We start from the raw sequence: 20,534 nt of genomic DNA on the forward strand, positions 1-20,534 counted from the left end.
CGTAACCTGAACGTCGCGGATGGTGCAAAAGCGGGAAGTAGCCATTGGTGCGCCATTTCTGGCTCGTAAACGTTAGGACAAGTGAAGACATGATAACAGGTCTAGATCGAGAATATATGTTATGACTGGGGGGGGCAGGGGGGGGGGGTTATGCTTGAGTGGCAGGTGAGGAGAATGTCCGTCAATGGGCGTGACCTGATTGGGTTTCATCCAAGGCTCATAAAATAGAGGGGGGGGGGGGGGGGGGGGGGGGGGGGGGCAGACTCCTGGAAAGACAACTTGAAAGCATTTAACACAAGATAAAGTTTTTCGTACTTGTTTTTTTTTCTGTGTATAATTACGCTTTTCTGTTAAGACACACATTAAAGGTTTTTGTTTTGGGGGGGGGTTCCCGCGGTGACAGCACACATCTGTGCGCTGTCATTGCCTGCTCGTCACAGACAGGAAGTGGTGACAGATGACACAGGAAGTAGCTGCTCGCTGAGGTAATGGGGGGGGGGCAGGTCTACGTACTTTGAACAACAATGTAGAGTTTCACCTGCTCTCAAACCGCATTGTGTGTGCGTGTGTGTGATCGTAGACCCCCCCACCCCCTGCCATCAAAACAAAACTCCCCCCAGGCCCTAATGAGACCCCCTACCTGCTCCTCTATTATGAGGGATGCATACCAATAGACAGACAGAAAAAGGCAGACAGACGCAGACTGCTGCCCCCACCCTCTCAAAAAAAATACTTTTTCCATCCATGGTCCACAAAGACACATGTTGCGTTTTTCAAACGACAACATAGCTTTGTTTTTTGGGGCTCGGTTAGCGCAAGGCTAACGCACGTGGCAAAATCCCAAGGACGAGCTAACGAAACTAGCATTGACGTCATGGGATCGGGTCGGTCCCCTTCAACGTTTGACCTTAGGTCCTTGTAAGCTGCCGATGATCTGGGGGCTCAAGTCTCCAAATGATAGCCTTTCAACAGACCCCCCCGCCCCCGCTCCCACCCCACCGCCTCCTTTTAAAATGCTCCTTTTGTGTTGGCCCCCTAATCCTTCAGTCCACTTCAAGGCCACCGATTCACTTCTAACACACCTGGAGGTGTGTGTGTGTGTGTGTGTGTGTGTGTGTGTGTGTGTGTGTGTGTGTGTGTGCGCGCAAGGCATCATAATTGACCTTTGACCCTTCACATCACACATTCTTCCAGGTAGCCTACTTGCTAATGGCGGTAATAATTCAGATGGCACCATTCGTGAGCAAGCTAGTTTTCGAGCTAGCTAGCTCGCTAATGATAACCAACCATCACCGCCATTAGTGTGTAAGCTAGCTATTTCTTGATACTGGTGGCAATAATTCAGGTGGAACAATTGGCAAGTAAGTTAGCTTACTGAAAAGCTAGCTTACTTGCTAATATTGTCATTAATACAGATAAAACCTAATGATAAGCTAGATAGCTAGCTCGCCAGTAGCGGGTAAGCTAGCTCTTACCTGATAAAGGTTGTAAAAATTCAGATGGAACAATTAGCAAGCAGGCTAGCTTACCCGCTACCTAGCTTGCTTGCTAATGTCAGCAATTAGTGCCATTAGTGATCATGCTAGTTTGCTAGCTAGCGAACTTGCGTTCTTGTGGTGGCAGTAATTTAGATGGCGCTATTAGCGTGCAAGTCAGCTTACTTACAAGCTAGCTTGCTTGCTTCTGACCTCATAAAACAACCACTTGATGAGATTTTTTTTCTTGGTACGGCTGACAGGATAATAACCCCACTCCGTCTGTCCTCCCACTATATTTAAGTGTTCATCTCAGGCGCACCTTTAATGAAAAGCACAATCAACAATAATGACAAGGCGGCTACGCTGCACCGCATAATGACGCAATCACAAACCGTCAAATTAAAGTCGAGTCTGCGCCATCCGTCATCATTTTGACCAGCAGACTCTGCAGCTTTACCAGAATATTACATTCGCTTTTTCCCATGATACACATTCTAGAAAATGCACAATGCTGTTTTTTTTCCTTCTTCATTCGTCAGTCGGCCATTTTTTTTCAGGCTACTTCAAACTATAATCGCCAGTCCGGCGTTTTATTTTACTCACGCTTCGCTATAATTTCATCAAAAGCAGTGATGTGCGTTTTGAAAACGTTTGCTGATCCGCGGTTGGTCGGGAAAACGGACGTCCGTCGGCGGAGGAGAAGCAGGAAGGTCATTGGTCCCCGACGGCCCGCCTACTTCCGCGGGTGAGCGATTAATACAATTTTTTGTTTTGGGAAATCGGAAACATTTGGGAATATTTCTAATTGCGTTTGCCATGCTGGAGTCGGAGCGCGGATGCGGCATATGGTTTTTTATCTTCTCGTGGGCATTCCTCCCCCGAGCCATTATGTCACACTTAAAGGATTGCAACGCTTTTGTGGACGACGGCCGGCGCGGACGTTCGCCACCGCCTTAAAATACGAGGCGAGAGGAAACTTTGATCGGAAGGATCGGGCGGCGGTCCAGAAAGCCGGCGGGAGGTGGCGCGGATGTATTACAAGTTTGACAGCGCCGACGTATTTCACGCCGTCACGCTCACCTGGACTTGACGTTTTACGTCTGCGCGCGTCCGAGTAGCAAAGACGCGGCGGATAAATCACGGCGGATGAGCGCCACTCAACACCTTCCCATACGGCTCCGGTTTTATGGCGTCTCGCAGAGTTTTTCATTTCGGAACCGATTGGAGGAACTTTGTCGGACGGGATTTTTAACGATCGCGCTGACGTCACCGAGAAAAAGAAAAATGGCCACGGTACGCCAAGGAATAGTTAGCCCATCGGCTTAAAACTGTTTAGAGATCACTTTTCATATTTGTCTCATTTAATTAGGAAAACTTTTTCTATAATATAAAATTATACGTCATTTCAACCAAAAAGTTTGTTTGCTAATTTTAATAAAAATCTAAATAAGGTTTTTCCCAATAATTCAGGCTTGTAAAAATTGAATTTTAGCGCTTTTATGTTGAAAATTTTCTGATAATCTTGTCATTTTTTTAAACCAAAAAAAAGAAAAATGTCTTTCTTTTCTCTCCTTTTGTTTTAGTTAATAAACTAAACAATTTGATCACATGTACTTTATATCAAACAGAAAACTCCAAGTTATTGTTTTTTTGGCCGAAAATTTCCAATATTTTTCTCGTTAATTTCCGACTCACGTAACAATCGGACTTGAAATACTACGCTATAATTTCCACACTATTGGCGAGAAATACTAATGAGAGAAATACGACTAATGTCTGAATGTAATACGAGCATTTTTTATGTCAAATATCTGAAGCGTTTCCTTGAAAAATTCCTTGTGGTTCATTTCCAATTGGAGCATTTATCCCACATTAATGAACATTGTTTTTTTTTCTAAATAAACTTCATGATGTTTTTCTCATTAAAAAAAATAAATATTATGATGCAAGTTCTTGCTTTTAGCTGCGGATTCCACCTGCGCCAGAGCTTTTTTTTTTGCCCTCGGGCCGCACGCTTCCACATTTGAGCGCAACCTCCAAAAAGTCACGGCTCTTAATTCTTGGGAAGTCATCAGCCGGAGAGGGAAAAAAAAAAAGTGGACTAAGTCCTGGAGGAATTTCCTCCCTGGGGGATCCCTGAGTGATGTCCGTCTCCTCCCAGTCCATCACGGCTGAAACTGGATCACTTGACACTCGCTTAAGTGACTTCGAGTACTCGGGAACTTTTTAATTCTGACCCTAACAAGCTGCTAGAGTTAAAGAAAAAACTATATATATATATATATATATATATATATATATATATATATATATATAATTTCTAGTTTTCTCAGACAGGCATGAACATTAGCAGGGTTTTTTTTTTTTTTGGAAGGAAGGAAGGGCTCAGATAAAGCTGTCTTCACCCCGCGCGTCACCTCCTCACCTCGCCGTTCAGTGTCAACGACGGACGGACGGATGGACGGAAGCTCGGACGCCAGGGGCTGGGCGTATAGCGGGGGGGGTCAGTAGCGACGGCGCGCACTTAGCGTAGGAATAGCCGGAGCCGACGTATGGCGGAACAAAGGGGCGGGGCCCGGGGTGGGAATTTGGGGCGATGGGAACGGGGGGCGTTCGCTCACCCCGGGGCGACGCTCGGACCTCCGCCTCGGCCCCTCTCTATTGTCGTGGGGCCCGCTCTTCATCCGCCGCGCTTCCTGCCGCCGCATTCTTCCTCCCTCCCCGCGCGCATGCCTTACCCCCGCAAGCAGCGGGGACGAGGGGTGACTTGTAACCGGCCCAGCGCCCCCGTGTCAAGGGTGATGTATGGAGCGCGGTAACGCGACGCCTTCGGATCCCGAGCGCAAGAATAGGGGCCGCGTGTAAACACTGGGGCGTCGTCGATCCGGTTTCTCTCCTCGCCGGATTGGTCGCCGAGGCGGAAAAACATCCGGCATATCGCAGACCGTATGAAAGGACTTCATGTGCGCTTGTCAAAATATTTCCAGGTTGCCTTGACCTTTTAAAATTCTGCAATATGCATGCCAGGCCACTAGGGGGCAATGCGTTTATTAGACCATCATTTCACAACAATTAAAATCTTGTATCTTTGATTTTTTTTTTTTGTGATATTGCAGGATTTTGAATATTAGGATATTTGTTACACCCAATTGACGGGAAAATTTCACACCTTGACATTTTTGTACTATTAAGAGGACTATAGCGGACCAGCACAAGTTTTTTTTTCCCTCTTTAAATGTCCATTAAATGCCCTTTTTCTCTGAAAAACTTGATGATTGTGATTGGCCGAAAGTGGACCCACTCTGTGAGCGCCACCTGCTGTTCTGGCATGCACCCGACAGCCTCATCCGCGCGCCGACACGTGCGCGAGCTTAGCTCATGTGACGCCGCCGATCCAGAATCATTTGACTTTTAGATTGGGGGGCGGCCCCCGGGACCTGGGGGCCGTAGCCGAGGCGGGGGTCCCGCCGCGTCTGACTAATTGTGGAGCGGGGCCTGAAGCCGAGCTGCGACCCCTCAAGCGCTCAGACGCCGTGTCTCCACGCCCCCTGCGGGGCGCCGCCATTGTTCAGGGTCAAACGCCGTTTCAGCTTGGAAGTGGCCTTCTCTGATATATATATATATATATATATATATATATATATATATATATATATATATATATATATATATATATATATATATATATATATATATATATATATATATGGGCGGGGGGGTGGGGGGTTTTGGAAGTGCTGCCTCGGAAGGTCAAATGGGCGCTTTAGGAGGCAAAGCCGATTTCAGGATAGAGTTGCACGCGCTGATTTGTAGCGGCCTGATGGATGGAGCGACGCTCGTGAGTCTTAAAGGAGCCCCGCAGGCCTTGGCCGCGTCCAGCCAAGTCCATTTGGGGGGAATGATTGACAGCTTTATGGTCCGGCTTCTGAAAGTCATTCATAACCATCAGTGGGAAGGGGGGGGCACTTCTGACACAAGCTGACACGTAGTAGTGGAAGTGCTTATCAGGTGTCAGCTTGCATCATGGGAAACAGCAAAAATCATGTTTGTTTTTTTTTTTGAGCCCGAATTGACTGTTTATGAAAACAACAATTCTTTAGGTGAGCAAAGTTTTCTTGAAAGAAAAAAAATCTACACTCCAAAACATCCAAATGTCATGGGACTTGTTCACTTTGACCAAAATTGGTCAAAATGAACCCATATGAACCCAAGATATTGCTAAATGAATAACCCAAAAATTTGATCGGCCCTCTTATGAGCTAATTTTTCTTATTTTCGCCCCACCTGTTGTCAGTGTTAAAAAGTTTGCATGGGCAACATCAATAACATCTAACATCAAAGTTTTCTTTAATATAAAAAAAATTGTTGAGTCCGTTAGCAAGAAATAAATAACCACAAAACTGAGTTGTATTTGATGATTTTGTTGTTTTTCTTTTTCTCTTTCATGTTCTTTTTGGCACAACGGTGATGTCATTTAATCATTCATCTCCCATGATCTTTTGCTAGCCACTTTTCTTCTACGTTCTCCTAACCTACACTGGTAGATGCTGGTTTGCTCACCTTGTATATCTTTGCCATTAATCTTAATTTGTCACTGAGGGCTGGAAAGGGGAGGGGCGGAGGGAGGGGGGGGGTGAAAAGGTAATTGCACCCCTGCTGCTCCATTATGGTGTCATTCCTCTGTTAACAGGCGATAACATCTTCTCCCAAGCACCTGAAGCCAATTCTCCACTTTACCTGCGCACACACACACACACACACACACGAAAAAAAAAAAAAAAAAGAACCCAGGGCAGCCAGCAGAGTGGACTCAAAGTGGACCAGAATCCGCTCAACTGTCCTTTGTGAGTCCAACAAGCCTGATGGATGGAGAAAAGGGCAGGCCAGCACTTTCTCTGCTGATTGACAGGTGTGATGGATGACACTCACACACTCACACACACATAGTAAGCACCGAGGCCAATTGCCGCCATTCGACCCGATGAAACCTAAACAGAACACCTGCGCGAGGTCACTTCAAAAACATTTGGTTCAAATGTCAATGAAACATTTTTGTACTTTTTGGAGCTGTCTTTAAAACGTAAACAAAGACTAAAAATACTACCTCACACATTTGAGGTTTCAAACGGGTGCACACGTACCCTTGGGGCTACGTGAGGGTTGAACAAGGTGTCAGACAATCTCATTTTATGATTCTTAATGCCGTGATAAAATCAGTACATTTTTCTTTTCAGGTTAAGAGCAAAATAATTGGAACATGAGGCAACGTCACTGCTAAATTGTCTTATAGTGACTCTGCAAAACATATTGCTTTTATTTTGTTACGTTTTTATCGTTTTATTTTTAGTGACACAGTTTTTCTGTATAAGCGACCCCCCCCCCTCCACCCCCATCACCTGCCCCGCAGCTGGAGGTGTGCGTTTCAGAGGGCGGGCTCGCATTTCACAGGTACAAAAAAAAAAAAGCGTGGCGCTCTAATCCCATCACATAAGAGTGTCTTCATTTAATCCCAAAAGCATCCCAAGAGGAAGAGATTAGCCGCCATCTCTGATTTGATTCTAATGATGTTTGCGGGACGGAGGGGGATCGCTTTCAATGCTGCTCTTTTTTGGGGGGGGGGGGGGTCGCCACACTTGAGTACCCACATGAGAAGAAGATGAAGTGTGAGATAAAATGGCTCCCGTGGCGGCTGTTAAACAGGCATAAATACTAAAGAGCAATCAAAATGCAGATTATTTGTAATTAAGGAGGCTGATATATAGATAGAGGTCGTAGAAAAAAAGGGGTGCATCTTCTTTTGTAAGAATACCAAATATCGACCTATCGCTAAATTAACTCCAAAATATTTGCGAACCCCTCGTTTAGAGCGCCTCATTGTTGGCTGGGAGTGTGCACGTCACATAGAAAATATCAGCAATGCAAGGAGGGTAGAAATTTTATTGTAAAATATTTGACGTGGTAGCCAGTGTGTGGACAAAGTCTTCAGGTTAGCGTAGCCGCTTTAGAGCGCCTTGTTGTTGGCTACAAGTGCGCGCGTGTCACACAGAGGAATAAAGATGGCCCAGAAGAGTGCAAATTTGTCTCTGAAAAGGCAAATTTGACAGCTAATTTGTCTCGGAAAAGGCAAATTTGACAGGTAGCATGTGGATCCAGACTTTGCACTACTGCGGATGCTTTAGAGTGCCTCGTTGTCAGCCATGAGTATGCGCAAGCGCCAAAAAAAAGAAAAAACAAAAATTGGTCAAAAAAATCCCGATTCATCTCGCTTTAATTCACTTCATCTTGAAATGATTGCACGTAGTTTGTCCCGGCTTCTCAGTGCGGTATCCAGGGGCGGCGCTACCTGGTGGCCAAAGGTGGCAACGGCCACCCCGATACCTGCCAGTCATTTACACGAACCGCATATTTACAATGGAATTTGTATAATTAAATGAATGATTTTATCTAATGATGTGCATAACTACCCTGGCCACCCCATAGAAAAATATCTCGCTACGCCCCTGGCGGTATCCATCTTTGAGTTTTTTCCTACCAAAGGGAGTGAAAAAAAAAACGCAGTGCAAAACAGATGACTAATTGCCAGATCGTCAGATCAAACGGGGGCCCGCTTCCCGTTTCCTCTCGGCCGAGTGCACATCCTCGGAAACATAATCCATATCGGGCAGAAAAAGCAAATTGCCAAGTCCCTCGGCAGCTGCCTTGAAGTGCGAGAGGCTCTTTGAAGGCGGTTAGCCGGCGTTGCGAGAGGAGCGCAAAGACGGACGTGTCCAAACACGGTCCGGGTGACCCAGGTGAGTGATGGGACACCTTGGATCTGGATACCGTGTCACCGCCGGCAGCTGCCCTGAGAAAAACCCTCGCCTTCACTTTTTTGTTTTTGTTAAGTAACCCGGACGTCGATCTCGCTTTCTCTTAGCATTCTCAAATCAGGTGTTAGCATATTCACCGCCGGCGTGCTAACTATGAAGGCCCCGATCACATGTTCGGAAATCGAGCCCCATCACGTCTTTAGAGCTGATCGGAATCCGGAAAAAAAATTCTCGAATCGGGTGTTAGCGTATCCACTCCTAGCATGCTAACATAGGGTTCGTTCTGCTCACAAATGATGAAGAACGATAAATGATCAACAAAATTCCGAAAGGAATTATACCGACATAAAGGGCCACCTTCTTCTTATTTGGACTGTAGAGAAAAAAAATGGTCGAACTGCTCATATTTCAAATAGTAATGGACTCAAATGGCCTCTGTAAAATTAGCATATCCACTGCTAGCATGTGATCATAGTCTCCATTCTCATCACAAATGTTTAAAAATGACGAATTATTAATTAAATTCTGAAAGACTGGCGCCACTGTCGGAAAAAAAACGAGGTAAATTGCTCAAATTTCCATTATTTCAAAGAGTAATGGACTCAAATGTCCTGTGAAAAAATTGTTAGCGCATTCGCAAATCAGTTATTAGCATAGCCACAGCTAGCATGCTAACATATTGTCCATTCTCCTCACAAACGAAGAATTTGACAAATTCTCATTAGAAATTCTAGCACCCCCATCCCTATTTACAGTTCATAACCCTATCCTGTACTTTGAGGTTAAAATAAGTTAGTTAATCGACATCCTCTCAATCACGGAGGGTCCTAGTACATCATGATCTCCTTGGGGGCGTCCTCGGTTGGCCGCTGCTGTTCACGCCGCTGCGTGTAGGCGGCGTGGTCGTACATGTAGATGAGCCCGATGGCGAGCAGCGTCAGCACCGCGTACGGAATCAGCAGGTAGTAGCCCAGTTGCATCTCGGAGGACGTGACCTTCAGGTCCACCGGGATGTTCTCGGCGAAGCTCCTCACCAGATCCTCCGCTATTGTGGTCACGCTGAAGTTGACCACGAATAAAACCAGCACCAAGACGGACACGCACGCTGCAGGCAAAATGAAAAAATCTTTAGCGAAGTATAATGAACTTTCTGGGTGTAAAGTGCATGCCAGAGCAGTAGGGGGTGCTGTAGCCCCACGAAATTAGAAGGAAAAAAAGCTTTAGCTAAGTATAAGGCAGTTTCTTGGTGTAATGTGCAAGCCAGAGCAGTAGGAGTCCCTGCATGCCCTAAAAAAAAAGATTACGAATCCAAAAAATTGTGATTATCTGCGTGGCTCACCGCTGACGGCGCTACAGGTGTAGATGCCGACGGGCCCCATGTAGGTCTCGTACGGGTTGCTGACGCTGTTGTACAGCGAGATGAGAACGCTGACGGCCGAGCACAGCAGACACAAAACCACCAGACACAAAGTCAAGGCGTGCAGCACCACAGGGACGCCTTTGCTCTCCATCAACCTTGGGAACACTGTCGTAGCATGTCAGCCAACATTTGCTAACGTTAGCGGACCGAATGTTAGCATCTTAGTACAAGATCTATAAATGGCGGAGGCCAAATCATGATGTCAATTTGCCTTACCTTTTCCTCTACTCAGGTTACTAGCATGTGACATATTAGCAAACCAACTGTTAGCTTGTTAACATTTGATCTATTTGCATTTGAAATGCGAAACAATCGCGCTTATCGTTTTTTTCTTGGCAAGTTGCAATCTTGCTTTTTGTTAGCATATCCACTATCAGCATGTTAGTATTTCATCTGCTTTTCACAAATGAGGGGCATCGGAAACTATACATCAAGTGAGATCAGGTTTTGTTAGCATCATTAACCGCTAGCATGTCACTATTTAATGAGTTCACATTAGAGCTAATACCAGAAATGACAAAATCATCTCAAATCTTTATTGATCTTCTTTTGCGCTTTTTATACAGTGGCCGCTATCTCACTATACCAAGCGTTAGCTTGTTAGCATTTCATCACTTCTAATTAGAAATCAAAATCTCCTATCCTTGTCCATCAGCTTTGGCGGTACTCATTCGGCCATCTTGTTTTACGTTAGCATACCGAATGATCCATTCTTTATAGAAAAATATTGACCTGCAAAGTCAACAGGAGGTCCGAAAAGGGGACAAATCTCCCGTTTCAGTCTGCCTTCGAAGAGCTCCAGCGTGACTGCGGCCGAGCCGTTGAAGAAGCCGCTCCCGTCCCGGGCGCACCTCATACTCTTGGTGGCCCACGCCGTGGACATGGCGAAGCCCAGGATCCCCATCGATATGCAGGTGACCAGCGCGCTGGACAGGAAGTGCAGGGTCTTGGTCCTGGACGGCATGTTGCCTACGCTCGGTTCTCAAAGTGAAGAATTGCGTTGTGTGACTGCGTGTTATCTTTTAGGGTGGAGTGAAACGCCGGCCATAAAACGTCCCCGGTTATGACTCTGACCTTTGATTATTCAGAGAAACGTAAATGCGGTTGCCATGGTTATGACGTCGTCCTCCCATTCGGACCCGTTCGGGGCCTCGCCTACAATGAAAATTTGGGAGTTTCTTGTGTGTTTCTGGGAACGTTTTCTAGATGGCCTGTGAAGTGCGCCTATGAGTACGTCGTGCGGAATCCTAGCGTCGGGAAAATCCCGCCTCAGAATCCAAGTCCGCTTTGAGGGTCATAAAGCACAAGTGAGATGAATGATTTACCTTGGCGTGGAGGCCCTTCCTGGCAGGGCAGTTTTCCACACTATGAGAATTAGTTATTGTATTTCCCCATTGAAATGATTATGATATTTCACTGTACCTTATAAAGACACATATTAGGTACAGTACACAATGAAATTGAATATGAACAATCTTTGTAACTTTTATTATTTAAAGTGATCTCCCACCACATTTGACTACTGCGAGTCGAAGCTTTAACCTTTTTTGTTGCAGAATTGTTCGCTATGTAACTAACTGCATTAAAATAACGGAGAGACCGTCAGTTAACAAAAGTGAATTTTATCTAACAAAATATGCATATTTAAGTGTATTTTTACATACAATTTCGTAATATTGTCTTTGTCCAATCTTTTTACGAGCAAAATAGAAACTTTTAACAGACAGATTTATTGAATAGCATGATTTTTAACTTAACGTGTTTGGATTTTTTTTCTATATATTTTGTACATTCGTGGCAATAAATGTTGGATTAGAGCGCTATTTTTAAAATATAATCTAGTAATTTGTTTCGCGTATGGTAAAATTCACGTCGTTCCTGGACGTCATTGTCACGTGTTCTTTCCCACCAGGAAGTAAACGCCGGTAAACGCCTGTTGTTGCAGTACACCAAGCGTCCACCGAGCGTCGCCGTTCCCCACGCTTTGCGGATGATGGCGACCAAATGTGTTTGCTCGAGTAAGCACTGGCTGCCCGGCTGACTCCTCCTTCCACGCTGACAGGCGACCACGCCGAACGCTCCCATGTTCGCCTCGCCTTCTTTTTTTTCCGCGTCCCTCCGAGAAACTCTGCGCTACGGGGACACATGTTGAAGCCTCCCAGGTGAGTTTAATTCAATTTGCTCGTCGTCATTACACGCCTTCGCTTCCTGGGGAGCTTTTTGTCCCCCTCTCATTTCTGTCTTCCACCTGTCCGTTACGCTCTCAAGGAGCTTTCGTCAAATGTGAATTTTACAGCTCAAATGAGCCGCATTATTTAATTTCCATCATTTCGTCGAGATGTTTTTCCCGTGCTTCAACGGCCAGACGGGTTTCGACAACGCTTGCGCTCGATAAGCGTTGAAATAAGGGAAATGTGTTTAAAGTTGTCGTTAATGTCATCGGTGCCCCGATTAATTTGATTCATGTTCCCCCCGAGACGTCGACGGCGTGCTGTCAGCATCCTTGCCATCATCGAGTTTTCTACTTTTGCCTCACAGGCAAGTTCCCCCAGAGGAACCGACACGTATTTTTAGTATTAAATGGTTTCAAATAAAGATTGAGGAACATTTGAAAAGGGTTTGTAACAAGGGCGTTTGTAGCACATTTTTAGGGGCTCACCTGCATTTTTATATCGGCCGTGGGAAGTCAGCTAGTGCCTGTTGCAGCTAACCTCAGCTTGTGTTAGCTGAGGTTTTTACGGCATTATTTTCAATAAAAGAAGCGAGTAGACTGAACCGCCGTCCGAGTCCATCCTTGCTCACACGGAGTAATGTTACTAAAACGAAGAGGCTCGTGTCAAACTTAGGATGTCCGCAGCTGATTAAATGAAGAGCGCCCCGGTTAGAGAACATGGAAAGGTGTTTCATTGGACTCATTTATTAATTGCGATTTTTTTTTTTGGGGGGGGGGGGCATTTACATACGATCATAAACTTGCTTAAACCCCGGATGCTGCGCGACTTTGTAAACTTATGCTGAAATGAACTCCATCTGCGTCACCAGGAAAAGGGAAAACAACTGCTTCGAACGCATTCAAAGTTACACCGGCGAGGCGTTCACTGACCGCACACAATGTGGGAAATTGTTCCCAATAAAGTCCAGTAAAAAGTGATCTGTCAATAACGTTTTATGCCCCCCCCCCCCCTCCCAAGTCTAATAAACACGGTATGCGGATTAATATCGTGGAATATGAATTTAAGCAGAAACATCCACCTTGTTGTCCATCTCGGGCGGAAATTTTTCCACATGTTGCCTGAAAATGACATCACAGTGTTCTCAGAGCTCAGGTAACAACTGTCACCACTTTTGCCCATGCGATTCCCGCAAACTGAGCCCTGCGCATCTGTGAAGTCATTTTCAGGCGACAGCAAGTGGCAAAATGGCCGTTGATTTAAAAAAAAACAAACAAAAAAAAAACTTGGATTTTACTGCATATCATATTCCATAAATGCAATATTAATCAGAAAATTGTGTTGATCATGAGTAGAGGTTGCATATACAGTAACATATGACTGTCAAAACTTTCAACCTGACTGGTGCTGCTGAAAAATCTTGAAATGTCTCTGAATTAGAAGCCTTTCAGAAATTGTTGGCGGGAACCCTAAAAGTGTGTCTCTACCTTGTTCTTTTTAATCAAAGTGGAATCAGAAGCTTCAGTTGCTCGCTTTAAAAAAAAAGAAAACAGAAAACATTTTTGCCGTGTGGCAAGCACGAGCCTGCATGCTCCCGCTTGCAAGCGATAAGCCGCAGAATGCTTTGCTTCGTGTCAAAAAGCATCAACGGCACTCCGGCGGATAATTGGAATAATGACTTGAAATGACAACAAGGGAATGGAGGTGTGAGCGGACGACAGTTCCGACGCCGGATGGCACCTTGGTGCATGGGAATCTTCGGTCACTGTCTATCCCATCAAAAATAGAATCTCCTGATTTTATTCAAACTTGCTCCCTTTAGTAAAAAAAACAAAACAATAAATGGCAATCAGATGATTCCAAATTTCGAAAAAGCGTCCCTGAACTCCTAATGCATCAGAATAAAATATCTCAAATGCTTGACAGTTGGACATCAATACATTAATTACATACTTTTTTTTTTTTTTACCTGTCATGTTTACATGCTATTAATCCCGTCCAGACGTGTGACATGAAAGGCGGCGTAACGAGAGAAGCCGGCAGGAAGTGGATGGTCTGGTCATGCGCGGTCCTCCCCGGAGAAAGGAAAGGCCTCGCTCGTAATCGCGCCTTCCTTTTTACGGACCTTTCATGAGCGCCTGTGACATGTGTGCGTAAAAATCCGAAGACCGGCGGCTTTGTTGGACGCAAAGCATGCTGGGACTTTGCATCTAAATGCGTCTATGGGCTGCTGCCTGCTAGAGTTTGCTTTGTTTCGTTTTTAATTTTTGCTTTGTGATGCTTTTGGGGTCTCATCACAATGTTGAATTCATCTACCTGTGTAGAAAGTATATAACAATACTATTTATACATACATACATGTGTAATGTCTTTAAAAAATCAACAAATCTTAACCCTTCTTTAACCCTCTGTACATCAAAGGCATTTCACATCATAGGTAAACCATGGGAAAAAAAGACACCAGGGAGCTGAAATTTCACCCAGATGGTAACAACATTTCAGAGTTCAACATGGAACGAGCAATTAGCTATCACATTAGCAGGAATATGCCATAAATGATGTGGAAGAAAGTGACCCCAAAATGGTCAAGATCAAAGACCTTGCAGCAAAGTTATGGGTTGAAATTAAAAAAAAAAAAATTGCAGAGAATATTTTCCCCTTTCAAGAAAATCAATCTCATCGTTTATCCGCCTCCTGGATTACAAGTGATATGTATTGGCCTTGAGAAAAAAAAAAAAAACATGGTTCTATTTTTGTGGTAACACACGTTTCCTGTTTGTTAAGCGTTAGCATTAGCCGCATTCTAATGCCATCACGCCACCGTGTCATTGCATGTCACCTTTAGCGCCGTCCTTGTCGGATGGCATCAATATCACCCAAATCTGCTGAGGTGAACGTTCTGCTGGCGTCCGGATCAATTACCCGCTTTTAAAGTGTCTTTAACGAGGGCAAGATGGTTTTGCTCTAAGTGGCTTTTGTTGTTAAAGGAGCTTTCTCTTTGATACTTGGAAACATAAAACAAGACTCTTGTCACGTTTATTTATGTAGCCCTTTTAATCAGAAATGACTTTCAAAGGGAGGGGTGAAGCGGCAGTAAAACAGGCCAAAATCCAGATGTCGGGAGACGAAAGCGGGTGAGAGATGAATTGCGTACGAGGTGCGGTTCAACCGAATGCGAGAGCGCCGAGACGTTTTTGAAGAGTGTGCGGGAATCGCGGCCGTCCCGCCGAGCGGCGGCGTCGCCCGTTGCGCCGGCGACACGCGCGTGTGCACATAACGGCCGCCACCTTTTCACCAGAGAGCAATTAGTCTGGTGTAACGCCACCCCACGGCAATAAAAGATCTTAATTCCCCTTTTGAATACGTCTGGAATGAATCACGCTGCAGCAATAAAAATGGAATAAATTCAAATTTAAGTGACACGGCGGCGGTTATCTGACTGGCAGATTGTCTGATGTTTTTTGTTGGCGACGAGACAGCCCCCCCCCCCCCCCCCCCCTTCTCTATTTTCTCCTCAGGCTTCCAGTTTGTCACTCATCCGGGACTCTTATTAGCTTCTGCTAACCCACAAAATACAAACAAATCCCCCCAGCTACTTGTTCTTTGCAAGGCTTTAATCTCATTAGTCGATACTTGAAATCAGACTTGTCGTAGCGTCGTTCCGATCTTATCGCTGGTGGCTAGTGGCGAGCTCTTGTTTGTATTGCAAATGAGCCACAATAAAAAAAGAAATCCTGACAGCAAATATGCTAAACACCAAGCAATCCTGTGACGATCGAACGCGATTGGTTCAAAACACTAGCAGCGATTGTTCTAGAAATAGACTGATTATCGGCTGATTATTATATCATAAATACTATTGGAAAAAAACGGTGCCTAAAGTCTTTCAAGAGAAGCACATCACTCCCATATCAACTGCTGACATTGGGGGGAAAAAAAACACCGGATGTATTCTGCCATTCAGAAGTGCGGTAGAATTTGTTATGTTGGAACTGTATGCGGGGTTAGAGCTCCCTCTTCTGGTCACTTTCATGTATTGTTTTTCTTAGAAGTGCGAAATACAGTGTTGCAGCCCGTAACACTGACACTTAAATGTTACACGCAGACACAGATTATTGAATCTTACTGTTTTGCCTTGGACGAGAATTGTCCGTGAGTAAACGCGATGTTAAATTTACGACACTGTTTAATTGTTCTGTTAACTCGTTAGAGAGAGATTGTTTATTTCGTAATGCAACTTGTCTAACTGGCAAAATATTCGACGCTTTGGTTACGACATAACCCGTCTTTCGTAAAGAAGGTTTTCTTTGTAATGGACAACTTTAAGTCATTCCTGACATTTAAAGGCTTGAAGGCATTTCACTTGTTTCAAGTTTTTTTTTTTTTTGCTCATTTTTACGCCAATTTTTCCCATTATAAATAAAATGAATCAGCGTCAAAAAATATTTTCCGGCTTCGCTATCAGTTTCAGCCCTGAAACGTACTCTGCTTAAGTGCTTCAACATGTCGGACTTCCGTGTTTGCTCCATCTATATTTTCTACTCGTCTGCAATCCAACGTCGCCATCTAAAGGGATCTGTTAGCTCACGCAGTCAGTTGTGAATGATTGTGGTTTGTCCTATCCGACCTGATTTGGCAACAGGGGTTTTTTGGGGGGGGTGATGATTCAACACCCCCCCTTCAGTTGTATAATCACTGTTGACCTTGTTCAAAATGAGTCGTCCTTTTGTTGTTTGCCAGAAACAAAAAGCACCATTGTCTCGCGTCTGCCGTGCGACTAATCTGCAGCTGGCCTCGGGATCACCGTTAATCCAGATTGGGTATTAATGACTGTCTAATCCGTAGTCCCCCCCCCCCCCACCGGTTTCCTCCCCCTCCCCCGAGGAGGCCCGACATGGCGTCTCTCTTGTCGCTGTCAGCGATTGTGAAAGTGAACGGGCTTGGCTTCAGGCTTATGTCAAGAGGGATGTAATCCGCCGCTCAGATTGCGCGCCGCGGCCAAGACGCCCACCGATACCGAGCCCACCTACCGTCTCTTATCTGCGCCCGGCAGCACGCGTTTTGTCGACGCCACCGCGCGTGTCGCTAATTCAACGGCGGGTAGCGGCAGCATGCCACCGTTTTCCAAAAGATTGACAGGGATGCTGTGGCGGCTGGGCTAACGCTAGCACTTGGCTAGGTTTAGCTGCATTCTTTAGTCGTTTGCTTGCAGTGTCCCAGTGTGTGGGAAATGAACACGAGTTTTTTTTCATGCCAGGGGTCAGGTTTTAATCATGGGCTAATCTGTGCTAATGTGGCCGCTGTGTTGAAAAGGGTGATTTGAATCAAAGTGGAACAAAAGTCAATCTGTGTTGGTTTGTCGTTGATTTGTTTATTTTAGTTTATTCTTAACACAACTATTTTTGTGTTGTTTTTGAGGATGTGTGTTTGGTAAATGTTTCTATTGGGCACGTATTAACGTTGAATAAGTATATGAAGTGTTCAGTGATCTGAAGATGGAACGTAATATTTTGTTGATAAGTGAGGCAACGTTATTTATGACTTGTGGGATTAAATAAATTGTACTTCTTCCTTCTCTTTTTCCGGCATGAGTAGGATTATGGTTTCCTTTTTTTTGTTTTCATTTTTGGTAACCTCAAAGCTCAATTTTGCTTGTGTTAAATAGATATCTGAAGCTGTACCTAAGCAGCCATCTAAATTCAACAGTTCCTCTTTTCAAGTGCCCGAAGGTTGTTTATGCAATTTTTCAACTTCCTCAAGCGCAAAGACAAGCTTTATTATCTGTGAGAGGTCCCGGAAATAAATGTAGCCGACCACAGCGATACCACGTGAATTAATAACAGATAGTAAATACAAAGTCATCCCCTGAAAATCGTAAAATAACTTAATGAGCACACACATAAAATATAACAAGAGAGAATATAACACAGTCTAGAAGCTTGTCTAATTGGAAACTGCAACGAAATTACAAGGTCATCACATAGATTAAAGGCCGTAAGATGAAAAGTCAATTTTTTGGAGCGTTTAACCATGTCCCAATGTTGATTTCTCACCCTAAAGACTCCCAAAGTATCATTTTGCTTCATTGATGCATTTCTAAGAATTCCTTGCTTATTATGCGTATGATTTTGAACGAGTTGCAAAAAACATGCATAACACATAAGAGATTCTTTCTTTTGTAATTGGTGCCTTTACTTACTTTGATCGTAAAAGAGGGAAAAATACTCCAAATTTGCTCAATCATCAGTATGCCTGTAGCCCACCTCAGGCTTTTTTTTTGCGGGGAAAATCAATGAGGGTCAGCCATCCGTCAATTTTCTGCAGCCAATGACTGCTGCTCTCTAATCTCTGTTGCATAGCATTCCACAGTACTTCTGGACTTCTTGTGTGTGTGTGGGGGGGGTTCTGATGGCTAGATTACAGTGTTTACTTGAGCTAGTAGATCTGCTGTCGTGATGCCTTTGAGAAGCGAGGCGTTTGAGATTTTTATTTCCTTCTGCCTAACATGTGCCTGCGTGTTGTCAGTGTGTGCCCGGAGTGGATAAAAGCTCACGGGCGAGTTGTAACATGTTTGTGTTCGAAGGAGAAACTGGAAAAGTGCGTCCTGCCCATGGCAATCCTTGGCCTAACAATAGCTCGCCCCTTTCGAATGGACTTTTGACACACATGAGAGAAATATACCAGTAGTGCTTGCTAATACGAAAACTCCTTGTACAACTTCAGAGATGTGTGTGTGGACAGCAACTTAGTGGAGATACTTCTGCTGTAATGCCCACAACCGACTTTTGAGTACATATGTTGGACGTCGCTGACTTGAACAATACGTTGTTCATTTCAAATTAAGAGCAAATTAAGTGGAACATGAAGTATCGTGACTCTTTTGCACAACGTTGTATGCCTTTATTTTTTGAATGTTTACACGGATGTGCAGTCCTCAGCGACGCAGGTTTTCGCCTGAGGGTACTTGGCTGAATATTTCATCCGTACATCGGTTATATTTCCCAAATATAGCATTTTATCAAGCCTTTTCCTTCCTCTAATCTGGCTTAGCGTGCCGCGCAGCGGAGCCAGGCCACCGAGCGAAGCAAAGCGTGTGATGTGTGTGTTTTTGTAGCCGTGCATGACAGGAAGACACCGCCGCCTGAGCCGTCCCCCTCCGTCTAAATGTTTCCTTTTCAACACAGCTAACTAGCTAGCAATCAAACCCCCGTTTCAGTTGTTGCCATTCTTGGATACCCGAACCACACCGCCTTGATTTTGTGCCTTCGTGCTACCCCGGTGCAGTTGGATCGGAATCCAAAGTGTGATCCAAAGTGTTTGTCCTCCTCCTTGTGAGTCAGCTTGCTACAATGACAAAGTCGCAAGCGGGGGAAATCCCCCCCCCCCAGCAGGCGATGAGTGCGAGAGCTCGGACTTCACACGGCATCTGACCTGTCTGGCGGAGAGCGGACAAAAAAAAAACACCTCAGATGATGTGTTATTCCCACCGTATTTCCCACAGGTGCGTGTGAAATACAGCGGCCCTCTGGCGCGTCTATGCAAGGCAGGTAGATAAACACACAGGCGTCTAGGAGGCTTTCTAAGATCAGCGCGTGGGCGCGCATTATTTCTTCCGCCAACGCCGTCTAAGACGGCTCGGACCCCGCCCCCTATCAACATGTCCTGGAATAGCGCCACCGTGAATATTAATTCCGCAGATGCGGTTGGAGCGTCGTAGGCAATCGCCGAGAGAAGCCTCGGGGAAACGGTGTGAGAGGAGGATGGGGAGACCATTGACGCCAAAGTCGGGGGTGATGGGGATGGTGGGCGGGGCCGTGTATCGGATCGTGAGATGGAACGCTGCATGTGGGCTTTTGTTATTGACATGCTTTTTTTATGTGTAGAAGACAAAGCAGGATGCTGTCTCTTGATACCCACGCAATCTAATGAGATCCGCGAAGAAAATGTCACCCTCTCCAAAGATAATAATACTGTAGGGGTGCTACGATTATTGCGATTGTTTTGATAATCGATGAATGTCAAAATTGTTCTATTTTTATAAAACATGGTTTCATTGTGTTTAAAAAAAAGGGACTATTTCTCAAACGGTGCGGAAAATGAAAAAGTGAACAATTTTTAACAAATTATTCGTTTTGTGGTTTGAGTCAGAAAATCGGCTAAAATATTTGCAAAAATCGTACTTAGATTTAACACCATATTCCGTGGAGAACTACCCAATTCAAAGAATTTACTGTCAATAGACCAAAATTCTGATGGTTAGAATATATATAGGTCTCAATGAGCAATCAATTTATGAAAAAAAAAAAAATGTGTATGTATGGAGTAGTTTGATTACTAACTAGCTGATGCTTAATCCTTGCACCGCTAAAGTTCTGCTTTGATGGACTCACGGTTTAAAAAGTTTATTAAAAAAAAAAAAAATTGCCATGCGTGGATCATTCATTCAGACGACTTGACTTGTTTTAAGATAATGTAATACAAATAATCAATTAAAAAATCTATTAAATAGCTCTCGTTCAAAGCAATAACAGTAGGGCTGCAGCTAACGATTATCTTAACGGTCTTTTAATCAGATTAAAAAAGTTTTAATTCAATTCTCTCATGAAAAAACAAACGGAGCAGGTACTCGGTACGGTCCCTGGTACTTCCTACTTCC

General features: G+C 44.6%; 2 protein-coding genes across 2 annotated transcripts in view; one reads left to right on the forward strand and one right to left on the reverse strand.

Annotated features, from left to right (window-relative positions):
- Positions 1-8,539: 8,539 nt before the first annotated feature.
- clrn3 (clarin 3) lies at positions 8,540-10,681 on the reverse strand. The gene is made up of 3 exons (XM_088439421.1): positions 10,440-10,681; positions 9,627-9,812; positions 8,540-9,392 (listed from the first exon to the last, which is right to left on the reverse strand). Exons 1-3 carry the CDS (start codon positions 10,669-10,671, stop codon positions 9,115-9,117), a joined length of 696 nt encoding a protein of 231 aa, XP_088295547.1. The 5' UTR covers positions 10,672-10,681; the 3' UTR covers positions 8,540-9,114.
- A 1,048-nt stretch (positions 10,682-11,729) lies between these two features.
- The window catches only part of ptprea (protein tyrosine phosphatase receptor type Ea), a 29,113-nt gene continuing 20,308 nt past the window's right edge, over positions 11,730-20,534 (forward strand). The window contains exon 1 of the mRNA XM_088439582.1: positions 11,730-11,869. The gene's annotated coding sequence lies outside the window, so the exon portion shown is untranslated. The remainder of the gene's footprint in view (positions 11,870-20,534) is intronic.

This window comes from Hippichthys cyanospilos, chromosome 17, assembly GCF_059441005.1.
Source record: "Hippichthys cyanospilos isolate Australia breed blue-spotted pipefish chromosome 17, RoL_Hcya_1.0, whole genome shotgun sequence".
NCBI lineage: Eukaryota > Metazoa > Chordata > Actinopteri > Syngnathiformes > Syngnathidae > Hippichthys > Hippichthys cyanospilos.

Excerpts from the sequence above, each read along its gene's own strand:
- clrn3 (XM_088439421.1), bottom strand. The coding sequence starts at position 10,671 with ATGCCGTCCAGGACCAAGACCCTGCACTTCCTGTCCAGCGCGCTGGTC. Across the intron at positions 9,813-10,439 it reads ACCTCCTGTTGACTTTGCAG|TGTTCCCAAGGTTGATGGAG; the intron begins GTCAATATTTTT and ends ATGCTACGACAG. Across the intron at positions 9,393-9,626 it reads CACCTGTAGCGCCGTCAGCG|CGTGCGTGTCCGTCTTGGTG; the intron begins GTGAGCCACGCA and ends TTTTGCCTGCAG.